Consider the following 15,248-nt stretch of genomic DNA (forward strand, 5'->3'; position numbering starts at 1 on the left):
CATTGGTAGTTTAATGATTTTGGGAGAAATTATTTCAGTGTGGTCAACTTTTCAAACTTCTGAGTGAGGCTTATTACTTCCTTTAGACCCTGAAGTATGAAGCAGTGCTTTTGCATGGGCACTTCTCCATTTTGCTCAGTTCTACCGGTGGTCTTGTCATGTCTGGCATCTTTTCTTCCTCTCTGGACAACCCTCTGCCACTCATTTTCCCATTTCTTCTGAGTTTGACCCCTGCCACTTTAATCCCTCTGTGGAAGAATAGAGGAGGGGAAGAGGGAAAAATGGTTATTGAACTGCATATTAAAGTTTTACGAGTCTGAAATGCCCAGGGACATCATTGGGTGCCAATCAGGATTGCCACTAAAAAGAATCCTTTGTCAGTCCCTACAGCTGGTTGAATGTTGTTTTTCCATCCTTAAAGTCTACCACTCTGTCACGTCTGTCTCTGGTGTTTTGCAGGCGGTGAGTTAAATGTGCACGTCACATCTCAGGATGAGGCAACATTATGTCAGGTTGTAGTAGCACACTCTGCCCACCCTCAAACCCAATAATCCTCATTCCCTGCTCAGAACTTGATGGTGACAGAAAGATTTTTGCAGGATAAGACCAGAATGTCAGATTATTTTGTAAAGCTAAAAGAAAAAGCATCTAAAAGACACAAGAATAATCTTTATGATGTTTCTCCTTCACTAGAGGAATCTTTGGCTAAGATGCACAGCATTATTTCTGCTTAGTCTGCTTAGTTTCACTATGTCTCACTGTGAAGATTTTTCATCTAACCACAACAGTGTACCACTCAAAGACCTGCAAATGGACACAAGGAGTGGGATGAAAGGTATACAATAAATTGCAAGGGATTGAGAGAGAATGTGTTTCAGAATCGACCAAGTACATAATATAAAAAGCAGATGTGTGAGCAGTGTGACTGCAGCTGGTTAGCGACATATTCATGCTACGCACTCACGCTGCCAGAGAAGGATCATTATTGGCAGACAGCTGACTAGAGGGCTTTCATGCCTGGCGATGGTGTGCGTGCGTGTGTGAACGCATGTGTATGAGTTTGTGAGCATTTGTCTCTTTGATTAAATGTTTGTACTCACAATAATGGCCATGCAGCTACTTTCCTCTCCATCTTATGCCGGTGACTAATTAAAATACAAGGTACAAACAGTAAAGAGATAGACAGAGTCACAGCTGCCTCTCAGTCCAGCTCTTGGAGGGTAAGTATATAATAGCTGGCATTTGGCAGTATGTTGGGAGTAGCTGTTTTAGGGTGGAATTATGTTTTCTACAGCCTCAACCTGGCATGGCAGGGCATTTTCCTCATAGACAGCTTGAGTGGACTGGACAACACATTGCAGAGGCAGTTACTGTGGATAATAACTCCACATATTTCTATAATAACTTCAGATAATTAGTAATTCGAGAAGGGGTGGATTTGTGCGATGTATGTCACTCTGCCATATATTGGGAATCGGCCTCAATTAACCCAGCTCTCTGGATTAGAGGAGACCTCATATTTTGTCCCGTGATATTGACAGATGTTAGAGAAAAGTGAACTCAAAATCAGTTCTACCTCATAATTCTAAGGGGAAATAATCTTGTAGTAAATATAGTGTCTTAATTTCTAGGGAAATCTCAGTCACAGTTTTTTTGCCCAGGATCCCAATGCAAGTCATTAAATATTGAATATCTGCCGATTACCAGACCTGATACTTATATTTTTTTTAGAAATTACAGCTGCACAGTGCACACAAGCCTCTTCAAAGTTATTAATTTGAATCCAATATATAGCCTATGCTTGACTAAATGTTAATGAACTGCTTCATTCTGCAATTTTGTTTAAAAGTATGCAGTGTTTTGCAGCGAGTAGGGCTCAGCTGCTGCTCCTACACAGACACGAGTTTATGAGTTGATAAAGGTTGGATTCCTTGTTGTTGTGCAAGAAAGTAAAAACACTTGTGTGACAGCTGACATAAAATAAAGGATTAGATCAGGTTCTACAAGCTTAATATTCCCGATCCAGATCAGCTAAAAAAATGCCTTGATCGGTCCGAGTCCAATCTTTGAGATCGCATTGGGACACCCCTGTTGATCACACAAAAATAGATCCCCAGATGTAATGAACTAAGCAAATATGGCTACTGGAAACACCATATGTTGCCGTGTGTAATGTGGGGTTCCATGTTTAATTTTATCTTGCACCGTGTCAAACATTTCATGCATATATTGAACACCAAACACAGCAGTTGCTCTGTCTTTGGAGAATTGGCTTGGGCACCAACGGGTGGCAGGGTTCAAGTCCCCATACAGACCAAGTATGGAGTGTGGACTGGCAGATAGAAAGGTTCCAGGTCACCTCCGAGTGACTGCCAAGTTCCTCTTAAGAAGGGCACTAATCCCCCAGCCTGCTTCAGGTTTGCTGTACTATGGCTGCCCCCTCACTATCCCCCTTGATTAATACGTGTGTGGTGTGTGTATAAAAATAGGCATACGCAAAGGGGTAAATTTTCAACTGCCAATTGCCTGACTGTAATGATTGACAGATAAAAAGATTTCAATTTAAATTATGCAACCACCATCTGAGGTTGTCAGTGTCAAAGGTGTTGCTTTGTTTTGAGCTGGAAGTTGATAACTGTTGATACCACTTTGCTTTTGCTGTGGAGGTGGTCAACAGACTTAGTCTTTTCAAATCTTGCGTCCCTTTTTCTTTATCATTCTGTGTCTGCTCTCTAAATTCAGATGTTTTGGCGGGTCTGCTAACTCAATGCGGGCGGCACGGTGTTGTTGTGGTTAGCACTATTGCCTCACAGCAAGAGGGTCCCTGGTTCGAAACCCGGTTGGAACAGGGTTTGGTCCGTGTGCGGGGGCCCTTCTGTGCGGAGTTTGCATGTTCTCCCCCGTGTCTGCGTGGGTTCTCTCCGAGATCTCTGGCTTCCTCCCACAGTCCAAAGACATGCAGCTCAGGTTAATTGGTGACTCTAAATTGCCCTTAGGTGTGACTGTGAGCGTGTATGGTTGTCTGTCTTTATGTGTCGGCCCTGCGATAGTCTGGCGACCTGTCCAGGGTGTACCCCGCCTTCCGCCCGATGACAGCTGGGATTGGCTCCAGCCCCCCCGCGACCCTTACGAGGACAAGCGGTTACAGAAAATGACTGTCTGACTGTTAACTCAATGCGGGCAGAGCTGTTCATGAGTTCTCTTTTTTCCTCAGTAGGTGGAATAGGTACTGCAGAGTCAAGTGAAAGCAAACTTTTACACCCAGCACAATGAATGGTTAAGTTTTTTTTAACTTTCACTACGCCTGGCAGTCTCCTGCTCCATCTGTGTCGAGGACACTGTCTGCTATTCGAGAGTATGGTGCAATGAGAAACCAAACAAAATATATATTCTAATTGTGCTCCTGATGAATACGTGGTGGCAGATGTTTTAATCATGGTAGGCTACCACCAAAAAAGTAATATGCTGGGAAACCATGAGAGTCATGCTCATCAAATAGATTCCTGGGCCTAGTGAACTGAGCAGCTCACAGGTCACACCTCCTGCATCTTGACGATGTGTCCAATGGACCTAAGTGCTAACCAAGCTGATTGGTGGATCCAACCCATGTCGGAAAGTAGACTCAAGATGAAAAGAAAAAACATGTTAACAGTACAGCAGTCTGTTAAAGTATGAAATAAAGAGCCAAGTGAATATCTCAGAAAAATCATGTTTACCTAGTACTTTCTAGAAAGCATGTCCCAGCCTAAGTCAACCATTCTCGTTTCTGATTCATAATGAAAGCCTTCCACTGGTTTGCTGTTGCGAATCTTTTAATCTGAAGCAGCAGCAGCAGCAGCAGCAGGAGGAAGTGTTTGGTTTGCACTAACATTATTTCTACAGACGTCACCAGATTTCATTACGGCTGCACTAGCATAGAAAAGAAAATGGTAGGGGTGCTATTGAAGCACATTTACTATGCTTCAGTTTTGTGGTTGGCCAAAGTGAAAACAGGGATGTTTACATGTTCCTTTGGCAGTATTTCAGAACTCTAGACCACAATGAATCTTGTGTTATAAAGGGGTACGGAACTACTTAAAGTTGAACAGTGAATTTGGCATCATCAAAGTATAATGGTTTGGTCTTCTTCTCCTGTTGTGAAGGTGAAGTGGAGACACACTTGCACAACATGCCACAGCAACAGCTTGCATTGCTAGGATGATGGAAAAGGGTTGTAATTTTAGTATCTCAATTTATGCAGTTTTGAAAATGCTGTAATGTAGCAATGACATTCATCACTGGTTTGCAGAAACCTGAGTGGTGTAAGAAATAGTTCATATGATAAATAAATGCAGCAATGGATTTAAGTAGACAGACCCATATTTCACTCCAGATTTCATGGCAAATGACAATTCATCACATCGCACACTCACGTGCACCACGACTTCTACTTTCCAGAAATTAAGTTTAAATGAAATAATCAGCAGCAGCTTTAGTCAAATGTTTTTTAAACTTGCAGCAGACAGTCTGTTGGCTGCTGTTGGCTTGATTAACCACTGCTGATGCAGAGCAGAGTCTACGCCGGCTGCCATCTGCGGCAGAGCTCGCATCAGAATGGCAAGCAGCAGTTTCATCAGTGTTGCAAACGCTGTCATCACAATTGGCCACATAACTATGGGCAACATGCTGCTCTCTGGCTCTGTGTGAAATTCCAAACTGTGAATTAACCAGAAATGTGAGTGTGCTGCATGAATTAGAGAGAATTTAAACCTGCCAGGTGTCATGTTTGGTTGACTGAATTTTAATGATTAGGTTCCCATGTGTTGTTCAAAATTAATTACATAGATTTGTTGTTGGGCAGAAGAACTTAAGTGTTAACAACTTTTGGCCATTAGACCTCTCTCACTTTCTAAGCAACACTAATTCTTTGGCTCTAGAGGTGGCTACATTGGCAAAATATATTGACAACTATTGGATGGATTAAGATTCATGGTCTTCAGAGAATAAATCCCAATGACCTGGATCATCATTTGACTTTACATCTCGGGTCAAACTTTCCACTGGTCCAACATGGTAGTTCATGTAAGGTTACTTTCAGCTACTGCCTATGCACATCAGACTTAAATTTATGTTTCTTGCCCTATTAGTAGTAAGACTCGAAGACTAGCAAAAATGTCTCATCATTCGTCATCCTTTCAACAATCTTTTTTACTCCTTGGTAATGGTCATCACAGACTCGTGAAGCTGCTAGCGTGACTTTAGACTAGTTTAGCTCATTTGAAGTCCACATGCATACTGAGACCCTCCATATTTGAACTGAGGAGGAGCAGTGTGTTCTAAACTTTTTAGGGAAAGCATACCCATAACTTAACATTGTGGCATTTGTCCAGCAACTCAGGCTCAAGCCAAGACTTTAAGACGGAGTCTTATGATACAGCTGCCTGTAATCTTTGTCTCCTCTCTCTTTCGTTCATCAATCTCCCTGCCACTCCACCCTCTGAGGCTGTGGATTCAGACACAGCTTTGGATACTGAATTTATTTGTTGTTTCTCAGTAAAGAGGTCCCAAAGTCCTGTCATCTCATTCCACCAGCACCCACTTGCCACCCAAATCCTGGCTTCTGCCTCTGACGGGCGCGATACACAGGACACATGGTTGCATGTGCCTCACCATTTTTGTTGGATCTGTCCAATCCTTAATCCCATGAGATGGATCTGCTGTGACTGCCAGACCACCAGTCAGGCTTTCTGCTCTCTAGTGTTGATGGCACAAGCGACTCCAATCGCTTACTTAATCAACAGTGTGTTTTTGTTAATGAATTCATCCATCCTCCTCTGAGTCTGCTTTATATCTCAGTCCCCTCTTATGGATGCAGACAGTTTCTGAGACTCAATTTGAGTTTACAGAGAGAGGGAAAGTTGCTTCCTTTAAATGCTAATGATTTGCAATTATTTGTTATATATGTAAATTATGCTTTTAGAACTAAAGTGTCACCCTTCGTGCTTATAGTTCTGTTGTCAGGTCTGTGAAGAACAGAACAGAAACTGTACTCAGCAAAGCCTAGACACCAGATGTGTATTTAAAAAGCTGTTCAGGGCAAAGATGACTAACAGCCATTAGTGGGGATGACCACTTCTCACCACTTTTTTTTATAAGAAAGACATCATCCTGACATGTCCTGAATCATCACTTGTGTTTTTGATGACTTTTCAGTTTGGCTCAAGGCTTGAATTATTTAAATTTCTAGCTTGCATATTGAAATACAGTGACAGACTGAAATGTATAACAAATATTTTACAAATTCAATGATGGGCCTCTGTTCCTGCAAGTGAGGCTTCCTGTGGTTCTGGTTTAAAGATTTGAAGTTTTCATAAGAAATCCAGAGTATGGATTTTTAGCTCTTTTCAATTGTGTACATAATGTGTAGCATAGTGGGTGAAAAGCATAGACTGTATAAAAAATGGACGTAGCTACCGTGACTTCACCCATTGATTTGTGGACTGGATCTGTTTGAAGCCTCGAGTTTGGCATTTCAGCCGTCCCCATCTTTGTTCCTCTAAACCACAAGTGACCATATGTGAGAAGTGAAGGGTGGATCTAACTCAAAGACTGTGGCAATGCCTTACAGACAGCCTGTCACTCAGCATTTGCACCCTTAAATATGCATAACTTTGGGCCTTGATAAAATGTTATGGGGTGAAATATTCACCCTCTGTACAGTTGTCATGAATCTTGAGATTAGCCATAGAGTTCAAAACCAGGCTGTAAAACATGTTACATTTTGCAAAGTTGGACATTTTAACATGGGAGTTTATGGAGATTATTCGGTTTTGGAAGCAGCCTCAAGTGGCCATTGATGAACTGCAGTTTTTGGCACTTTTGCAATCATTTTTCAGCCTTGGAGGTCGACGCTCGTTGAAAACAAAATACTATTGTGCTGCTAATTCGAGAAAGAGAACGCAGCAACCCCTTGGGAAGCAGCAAGAAATGACCACTTCCATCCTCTCTAAGCAACTCAGGCTGCTGAGAATCATTTGAATCCTTGAGGGATTTTACCCAGGACGCTGAGGTTTCAGAATGAGACAAAATAAACAAAATCTGAATCCGGAGCACACACTGTAACTTCCAGAGCTGATCATAAAATGTCCTGCCTGCCTGTGTACCCTGAGAAAATTAGGTTTTTTTCCGCACGTGTATGCAAGCCTAAAACACACTCGCAGTTACAGATTGATGGACATTTAGTAGCTCAGTTATAAACCGAGAGATTTGCAGGAGTCAGTGTTTGTCTTCAAAACAAATGTTTTATATTTGTACAGTATTAATAATGAAACATGTTTACATTTCTTGCACTCTCTTCTGGCCAGTCCTATTGTATTTGGTTAGGCTTAGTGCTTGTGGTCTAACAAGCTGTTTGATGAATAATCCCTCTTGAAGGAGAAAATGCCTTTTAATGCAGGGCATGTAAGGTAGCAGATAGCTTACTGCATGGGATTCTGTTGAGGTTAGAAAACCTTTCAACATAATCTTTGTGTGGTTTAAGCGCTTAATCTTTTTAAACAGGCATGTTTTCAGCAGGAATTGTACTTCTTATATACACAGATACACATGGAAATTGCCTTGCACAACTATCTTTTCACTGTTTGCTCTCCTTTAGAGTTTAAATGCCATGCTCAAGGCCCTCCAGCAATTACTGCTGAAGGACTAGGCTGTGCGTCCTGATATTTTTCAGCAGGTTCTGGTATTCAAAGCTGTCGTCCTCCCCTGTTGATGCTTCTGTTTTTGACTTCTTTATGTTGCCCCCCGACAATGAATGATGGCACTTATCCCAGGTATGCACTGTGGCCTTACCTGAAATGATTGCATGCATCTTGCATAGGGCAAGCCCCTTTTCCATTGAAAGACATAGTTTCCATTCACTGTAATGACAGAATAATGGCATCACACCTGGCTCTCCACCCTCAATTTGCTTGCACGCACCAACACATGCACACCTGCGCACGTATACACATGCATGCACAACGATGCACCAAAGTAGAAACTCAGCCAAAACTGAGTGAACATAAATTCCTCTGACTCAGGGGTTAGAGGTGTTAGGTGCGTCTACAGTTGCGTAGGGAATCCCCTCCCAGCCCCTAGTTTACACTCCCAGCATGCCTATTGCCTACAGCTTTACCCCTTCACCCTCTCCTTACAGCTGAGTAGAGACTCATAAGCACCTTTCATTGGGTGTTCTGCCAGTTTTGCACATACTTTTTCACTTTTCAACTCCTCCTACCCATCCTGTCTTTGTTTTCAGGGAAACAAAACATGCCCCCTGTTCTATAGTGCTACCATCTGGATTCACAAAACAACCTCAAAAGCACCAGATCGCCTGTCAAAGCATTTACTTTATTAAATAATAGACTTAGCTACCGTAACGTCGCCCTTTACTTTATAGACTCCGTTTTGAAGCCTCGAGTTAGGCATTTCAGTTGCCGCCATGTTGTTTGTCTTGGAGCCAGAAGTGAACATATTTGGACGAGAAATTGGATCTGACTCTTAGACTGTAGCAATGCATCAAAGGCTGCCTGCCACTCAAGCAGCTCCGCCCTTTAATATGTGTAAGCCTTAATAAAGTGTAAACAGGCGAGTTATATAAAAAGCATTTACCCTCCATACGGTTGTCATGAATGGTAACATTAGCTTTTGAGATCAAAACTAGTTTTTGTACCAGGCTTGTAACATATCTGTATTTGCTGTTAAGTTGAGCCTGTTAACATGGGTGTATGTGGGTATTGACTCATTTCTGGAGCCAGCCTCAACTACAAGAACTACAGTTTTTGGCACTTCTTTGGAGTTTGCTGCTTGGAATGACAAGCAGCTGCTCATTGTAGGTGATAATTAAGTCTGTCAGAATATGTACTTTATATTCTTGCATTGTTTTATTCATTTGACCAGTATTTTGCTGTAATTCCATTTACAAAAAAATTACAAAATGTGTTTGAACATTGAACAAGTCTTAGTCAATACTAGAGAATAAAAACATAAATTGTTAAACACTTGCTGTTGCTATCATTCTGCAAATACTAATTAAAATTAACATATACATTTAATGAAAAACACAAATTTCATCCTAGGTCTAAATGTGTGCCTGTGTGCCCATTATGCTCAAATATCAAATATTTCATTCTCAATTATAGACAACAATATATATATATACATACATATTATGAACTTGATATCTCAAGGCCTTAAGGGAAATGTTTAATTTTTTCCCAAAATTTTCCATAATTTACTTGGATGAACTGATTATAATTTGATAAAGTTAAAGGTCAGGGTCACTGTGACCTCACAAAACATGTTTTTGGCTATAGAATTCATTAAGTAATTATGCCAAAATTTCACAAAAAATGTCTAATAGAAAGAGATGATGAATTGATGACATTTTACCCCCAAAGGGTCAAAGGTCAACTCCACCTTGGCATCATTATGTTCTGCAAAAACACTTTTTTCTGGCCATTACTCAATGTCATAACTTAGGAGCAGGAGAGTCATTTGGTCAGATACTGAAATGGTGACACTAATCTTTGGTGCCCACCTTAAAACTGTGCTGATTGTATAAATCTTCTGTGCAGCAGAAAGGAAGATTTTTGTGACGCATCCATGTTTTCACAGACATGAATGTAACCGCAACTTGGCATACATCCACAAGGTGGTAATTTTAGTTTTGCATTGCTGCTTAAAAAATGACTGGTAGCTGGCCTATTTTTGAAGATTATCACTAACATAGAATATGAACATGCTAATGCTTAGCATGAAACAGTGAATGTAGCATATAACTGTACATCTGTTAAAATTTTAAACATTACAAAATTACAGCATATTAACATGGCAAATATGGATTCTTATTTCAAAACAAAACCACAAGTTGTATACCCAGAATAGGCTGAGAATCAAGCCACGATAACTGTGCAGTGCTTGTTTTTAGATAGGTCAAAAAAAGATACAAAAATCTTTATATTACAGATATCAAAAGAAACCTCCAAGTTGCACTCTGAATCTTTGCTGGTGAGCCCTAATAACAAGGTCTCCCGTATGTGCCTTACAATTATGCTTTGGGCCGCATGTTTCATCTTCATCCTTCAGATCCATCAAGGCCTCCGTCCTTCTGCTCTGATGGAGAATCGGGTGATGAATCAGCTCCACCCTATATATGGCAAATTCTGTGGTCTTGGTCAACTCACGTCCTTGTAGTTAGGTTCAGCTCAGTATGTTGGGTATATGACTGGAGTGCAGGACTTATTCATGCCTGTGCCAGTTGACTATATTCTGTTTCTCAAGGGCTACAAAAACTATACTTTTATGGTTTTCTTGGTTTTATCTGCATAACAGGACTCGCTCGCTTTAATATGAGATTTATTTTAATGTGTCAAATTGGCATATAGGCAGACAAAATCCCAAAGTAATAGTAATTAATCCACTACTGTAAAATGCTAAAGATGAAATAAGAACTGTTTGATATTTTATGATTTGCTGGCTATTTCTGCATCATTACATTAGGAGGTAACACAGCAGCTGTTTAGGAGATAAATGTTTGGTTGTAGAGCACGCCCAGCAACCCTAAAAAACCCCAACCACGTTTAATAGTTGCTGCCCAGAGCATTACCCCAGAAGAAGTGATCATTATGTGATATCCACCAGCTGGTGTCCTAGTATCCAGTGTATATGTCATGGTCTCCATGGTGACTCTGGTTTATTCATTTACACACACAGTCACACAGATGGACAAGATTTTGGAAGCAGCCAGGCGTATTGTCTTGGACAGATTAAGGCTGGATCCATTTTATGCTCTGAATTTAAACAAGGGCATTTGTGTTTGACTGAAGGGAATACTGTGAGAGCACTGGTGACCTCATTTGTCTGAGAAAAACATGCATCAAACACTACTGTTTTTAAAAAGCTGAAACTAAAAACAAGTTTTACTGTGTCTTATTTAGAGAAAAACTGTTCATGTGGCACCTGAAGCTCATCTTTCCTCAGAGCAGCACAGAGTTCAGTCAGAAAAGGTGAGTTACACAACTATACTCCATGTATTGAATAATATGTATACTCTGTAAAGAGCAAAGTTATCAATACTGTTTCAATACTCAGAAGGAATGCCATGATGGTGCACAGTCTGCAACTTGGCAGGAGGGACCATTCAGATGTGTGTTTGTCCAGGATTGTAAATGATACACAGAGATTTTATCCATTATGACCTTTTTTTACATGATTTAGAAGTTAACTTTCACATAATGTCTCTCATATTTGCTCTTTCCTTCAAAATCTTCTTTTGTTTTAGGGTCCCTGACAAGCAAACCTTGGAGCAGATCTTGACCTCTTATATCCACCCTACAGAGTCGGACCCTGTGACACGTCAAAAGTGAGCTTTGTCCCATCAACGTTTAAAGAAGTATTTCACTGCTGGAAAGATGGTCTTTTTATAGAATTAGGCTGTCTCTGCAATAGAAAAATGCAGTGACTTTTATATTGGTGCGACATAACCAGAGAAAACAGAGAAAAAAGGCTGTGGCATTCACTTATGTTCAGGAGGTAGAAAACCTACAACTACCACAATGCACTGCAACACACCAGACCATAAACGCTCCTGCTCGTAGTTGATGTAATAAGAGCTTGGAAGTTTTTTGCGCAGGAAACAATATGGCGGACGGCTGGTATCAAACAATTTCAAATTACAGATAAACTGTAAGCTAAAATTAGTTTCATGAAAACATTTTAGGCAAAAAATATTCAACTCTGTGGCAGAATTGTGAGTTACATTCACAACAACGAGTCACAACAGAATCTTGGTTTATATAAGATCAACACTGCCTAGTTTACTGATTGATTTGAGTTTGTGCTTTAAAAATCTGTGCTTAGAAAAAGAGAGCGACGACTAATCGCTCTATAATCGAATATACATCAAAAACTTGACATGTTGGGCATTCATGGAAATGGGGAACACGAAAAACTGTTTTTTTTCATTATTATTTGTTATTATTACAGTTTATTCATTATTATTTGTCATTTATATTTTATTTGTTTAACCTGTCATTTCATCATCTGGGTGACTTGATGGCCTCCTATTGGTTCCTCATGCAATATAGGTGGGGTTATACCTATGTTGTAAATGTTTTTAAAGCCCTGACGAAGACTGGCAGTGATTGAAACATGTTAGCTCTTTAATGATTTTGCCACAACAATATAGGCTTGTTAATGTAATTCTTCCTAATATTTCCACATTTTTGTAGTGCCTGTATTTCCTTCCTATTTCTTTAGGAAGGATTTGCTATTTGATGATTAATGAAACTGCATCATCATGTTAATGTCAAATACATGTGTCACAGAGTTTAAGCTGCAGAACAACTATCAGCTACAGACCTTACAAAGAGCAGTGGGCTGCTGTGTACATAAGTTGTGGTTGTTAGCATTTACCCAAGAGCTTCAGTAACTGCTTCAGGATCCAACTGCATCTGAGTGTGGCCAAGCAGCCAGTTCACATTGATGAATGTGGAAGCAGTGCAAGATGGAGGTGTGCTGAAGCCTTTTCTGCAGACCATATGGAACTTGGATAGCTGAAGTGAAAACTATATCCATATTCTTGGCAATACGTCCAAGGGCATTATTTAAAGTGCACAGCATGTAGCTTTGTCACCATGTCTGTTTTGGTAATATTGAGTTCATTTATAGCCATCAGCTACAGTTCCTGCTAAGAAGCCAAAAACCTTAGATTAATGTGCTGCATTTAGTGGAAGAAATTCAGCTACTAAATAGTTTTGGTTCAGTCATTGTACTCACAAAAAGAAGTAGAAAATTTAACAATGTGATAATAGACCTAGAAGTCAACACAAGTTTGATATATGGTTTGGAAGACCTCTATGTTTAAGGATAATGACTGCTGCTCAGCCTATTGTTTTCTCTTGAAAAGTTCAAATGTGCACTTTGGCTATTGGCAACAGCTGTAAAGCTGTGTTTAGTTACTGGATTCTCAAGTTCATAACAACTGGGAATGAGACTGGGGAAAACAAAGCTAATTGAATTGCTTTCAATAATTGCTGTTGAAATGCAGGAACAGTAATATCTGCACTATTGCAGCATATTATATCAAACACTAACCACAACCCAACACCACTGTGACGCAGTTAACATTCATTTGTTATTGCATCATCTTGTCCTGGGAATATTACATAGCATATGGGCTTTTGTATTATCTAAAACTGTGGTGTAAAGGTGTAGCTGAAGCATCAGTGCTGCATTAATGAATAAGTTTAAGTTTTACACTGCCTATTCAAGGCAGGAATATTGCTCCTTTATGCTGCCTCGCTGTTCTTTATAAAAGGTATGATTACGGAATGAGGGGATAGAGTTGTCTTGCTTTTAAGCTGGCAGTGGAGGTAGTACTGTTTCTTTGTTAAAAAAAAAAAAAAAAAAAGGGGGCAACCGGCAGGATGGTGCCATAGGAAAGATGGGCTTGACGATATGTTATGTGTGCGACCCTCTGCAGGGAGATTTAAAATGCAGCAGATAGCAGTTAGCAGCTAACTCAAAGAACAATAATTGGCTGCAAATAGTGAAAACAATGAGGTCTGGCAACATGATCAGCTGCCATATAACAGGGAACATAAATGATTGTTTTTGCCATGTTATGCCATTTTTTTTGTTTAAAGGGTTACCAACATGTATGCAAAGACAGCGCAAAGAAGGGACTTCGCATTGGCCCTTTTGTGCCATCTCTGTTTAAGAAGGGCTACATATGACCTGTTGTATTTCAAATTTACTTACTTTTCTCACCATTCATCATCTAAAAATAAAGGCTGTTCATAGCCATGACTGCAGCTTTGGTTTTGAAGACCTGTATACAGGTCCTCTGTCGTCTGTATGCCAGACCAGAACCCCTGTAATTGGGTTTGGCAGCGGTGTGTTTAGGGATTATGCCTCAGTTACAGACCAAGTACAAATCAATCTGCATCTATTAAAGTCGTGTATAAGAAGGAAAAGGTCAAGACGTTAATTTCGCTCTTACAGATTCATGTTCACTATTTTATTTTGAAGTCCTCTTTGTTCCTCTCCACAACAGATTTCAAATATTTTCTGTTTCTAATTAAAATTAACTGTAGATTGTGAATGTGACTGGATTTAACACTCTGCTGATCTTTGGAACCACAATTATGCTTGACTTGAATGTGAACTGAGCAGATGAATAGACTGCTTTTAATAGGTTCAATTGATCTTGATTAAATAAGGAGAAAGTTCAGTTTGCGAATTTATAAAAGCTCTTATTCAAAGGTCGTTTTATGTCCTGATCTTTAATACCAAGCAGCTCAATCCAATTTCAGTCACAGGGGATTGGGCTGGTGTCTTTCCATGTTCTGTCTGATTCCCTCAATCTGTCTTTCTTGCTTTTATCTTTTGTAATTTTGCTCCTGCTTCTCTCTTTTTTTTCACGGCCCAAGATTATGTTTCTCCCAACATGAACTGCAGTGAACAAGGCAGGCTCTTTGACTGCAGAACATTCAGTATTTCTAATCTGAACCTCAAACAGAACAGCGATCTGACTCCTCTGACCTAACCTTTGGACTGATAACAGTCAGCAATAAGCAGTCTATTGTAAAAACTACAGCCAGAGCATATTGCAGTCAGATGTAACTCATTAAAATAGACACCTAACTTGGTCCTTTGCCAAACATTTAGACACAACGTCCACTTACTCTTTATTCAACTGAGCGTGGTTCAACTCTCCGTGGCTCATTGGCCGGCTGTTTACAGCGAGATCAGGTGCCATGGCTGTCAATTGCATGGAGTATTTTCCCTCACACAAGAAACCTCAGTCACATATATCAGTCAGCATACCAGACAAGTGTACATTCGGTCTGTCCTGTCCTCAATGAGCTCTTTGTGCCTTGACCTTTAAGGTAACCATCCTAGGACATTATGCACAGTCCATGTTTTTTATTTTCTTTTTTGAGTTTCCAGTTCAGTCACTAACCTCCTGTATTGATGTGGATTTCTGTTTCAGGTTGAAGATGTATGTGCACACTCCGTTTGATCATGTGAAAGTCTTCATGAAAGCCGAGGGGAGAAAGGCAAACTCTGTGAGGTGAGATTCTACGTGTCACCTGTCTCATTTCCTATTGCCAGTGCACTGTGATACATCTTTGAGAGCTTTGGGGGAAATGTACTGCATGTTTGCTCTCCCTCTTTTTGGAATTGTGGGTGCAGGGTCAAAAAGAAATCTAGGTCTCGGTAGGACT

At 40.2% G+C, this 15,248-nt stretch overlaps 1 protein-coding gene across 1 annotated transcript in view; it reads left to right on the forward strand.

The window, feature by feature from the left end:
- Nucleotides 1–15,248, forward strand: part of znhit6 (zinc finger HIT-type containing 6) — a 38,848-nt gene that overhangs the window by 10,270 nt on the left and 13,330 nt on the right. Inside the window, exons 6-8 of the mRNA XM_042484234.2 lie at nt 10,956–11,024; nt 11,300–11,380; nt 15,014–15,094. Coding sequence (XP_042340168.2) covers nt 10,956–11,024; nt 11,300–11,380; nt 15,014–15,094 — 231 coding nt within the window. The remainder of the gene's footprint in view (nt 1–10,955; nt 11,025–11,299; nt 11,381–15,013; nt 15,095–15,248) is intronic.

Source organism: Plectropomus leopardus, chromosome 5 (genome assembly GCF_026936395.1).
Source record: "Plectropomus leopardus strain MGB_pleo_1.0 chromosome 5, ASM2693639v1, whole genome shotgun sequence".
NCBI lineage: Eukaryota > Metazoa > Chordata > Actinopteri > Perciformes > Serranidae > Plectropomus > Plectropomus leopardus.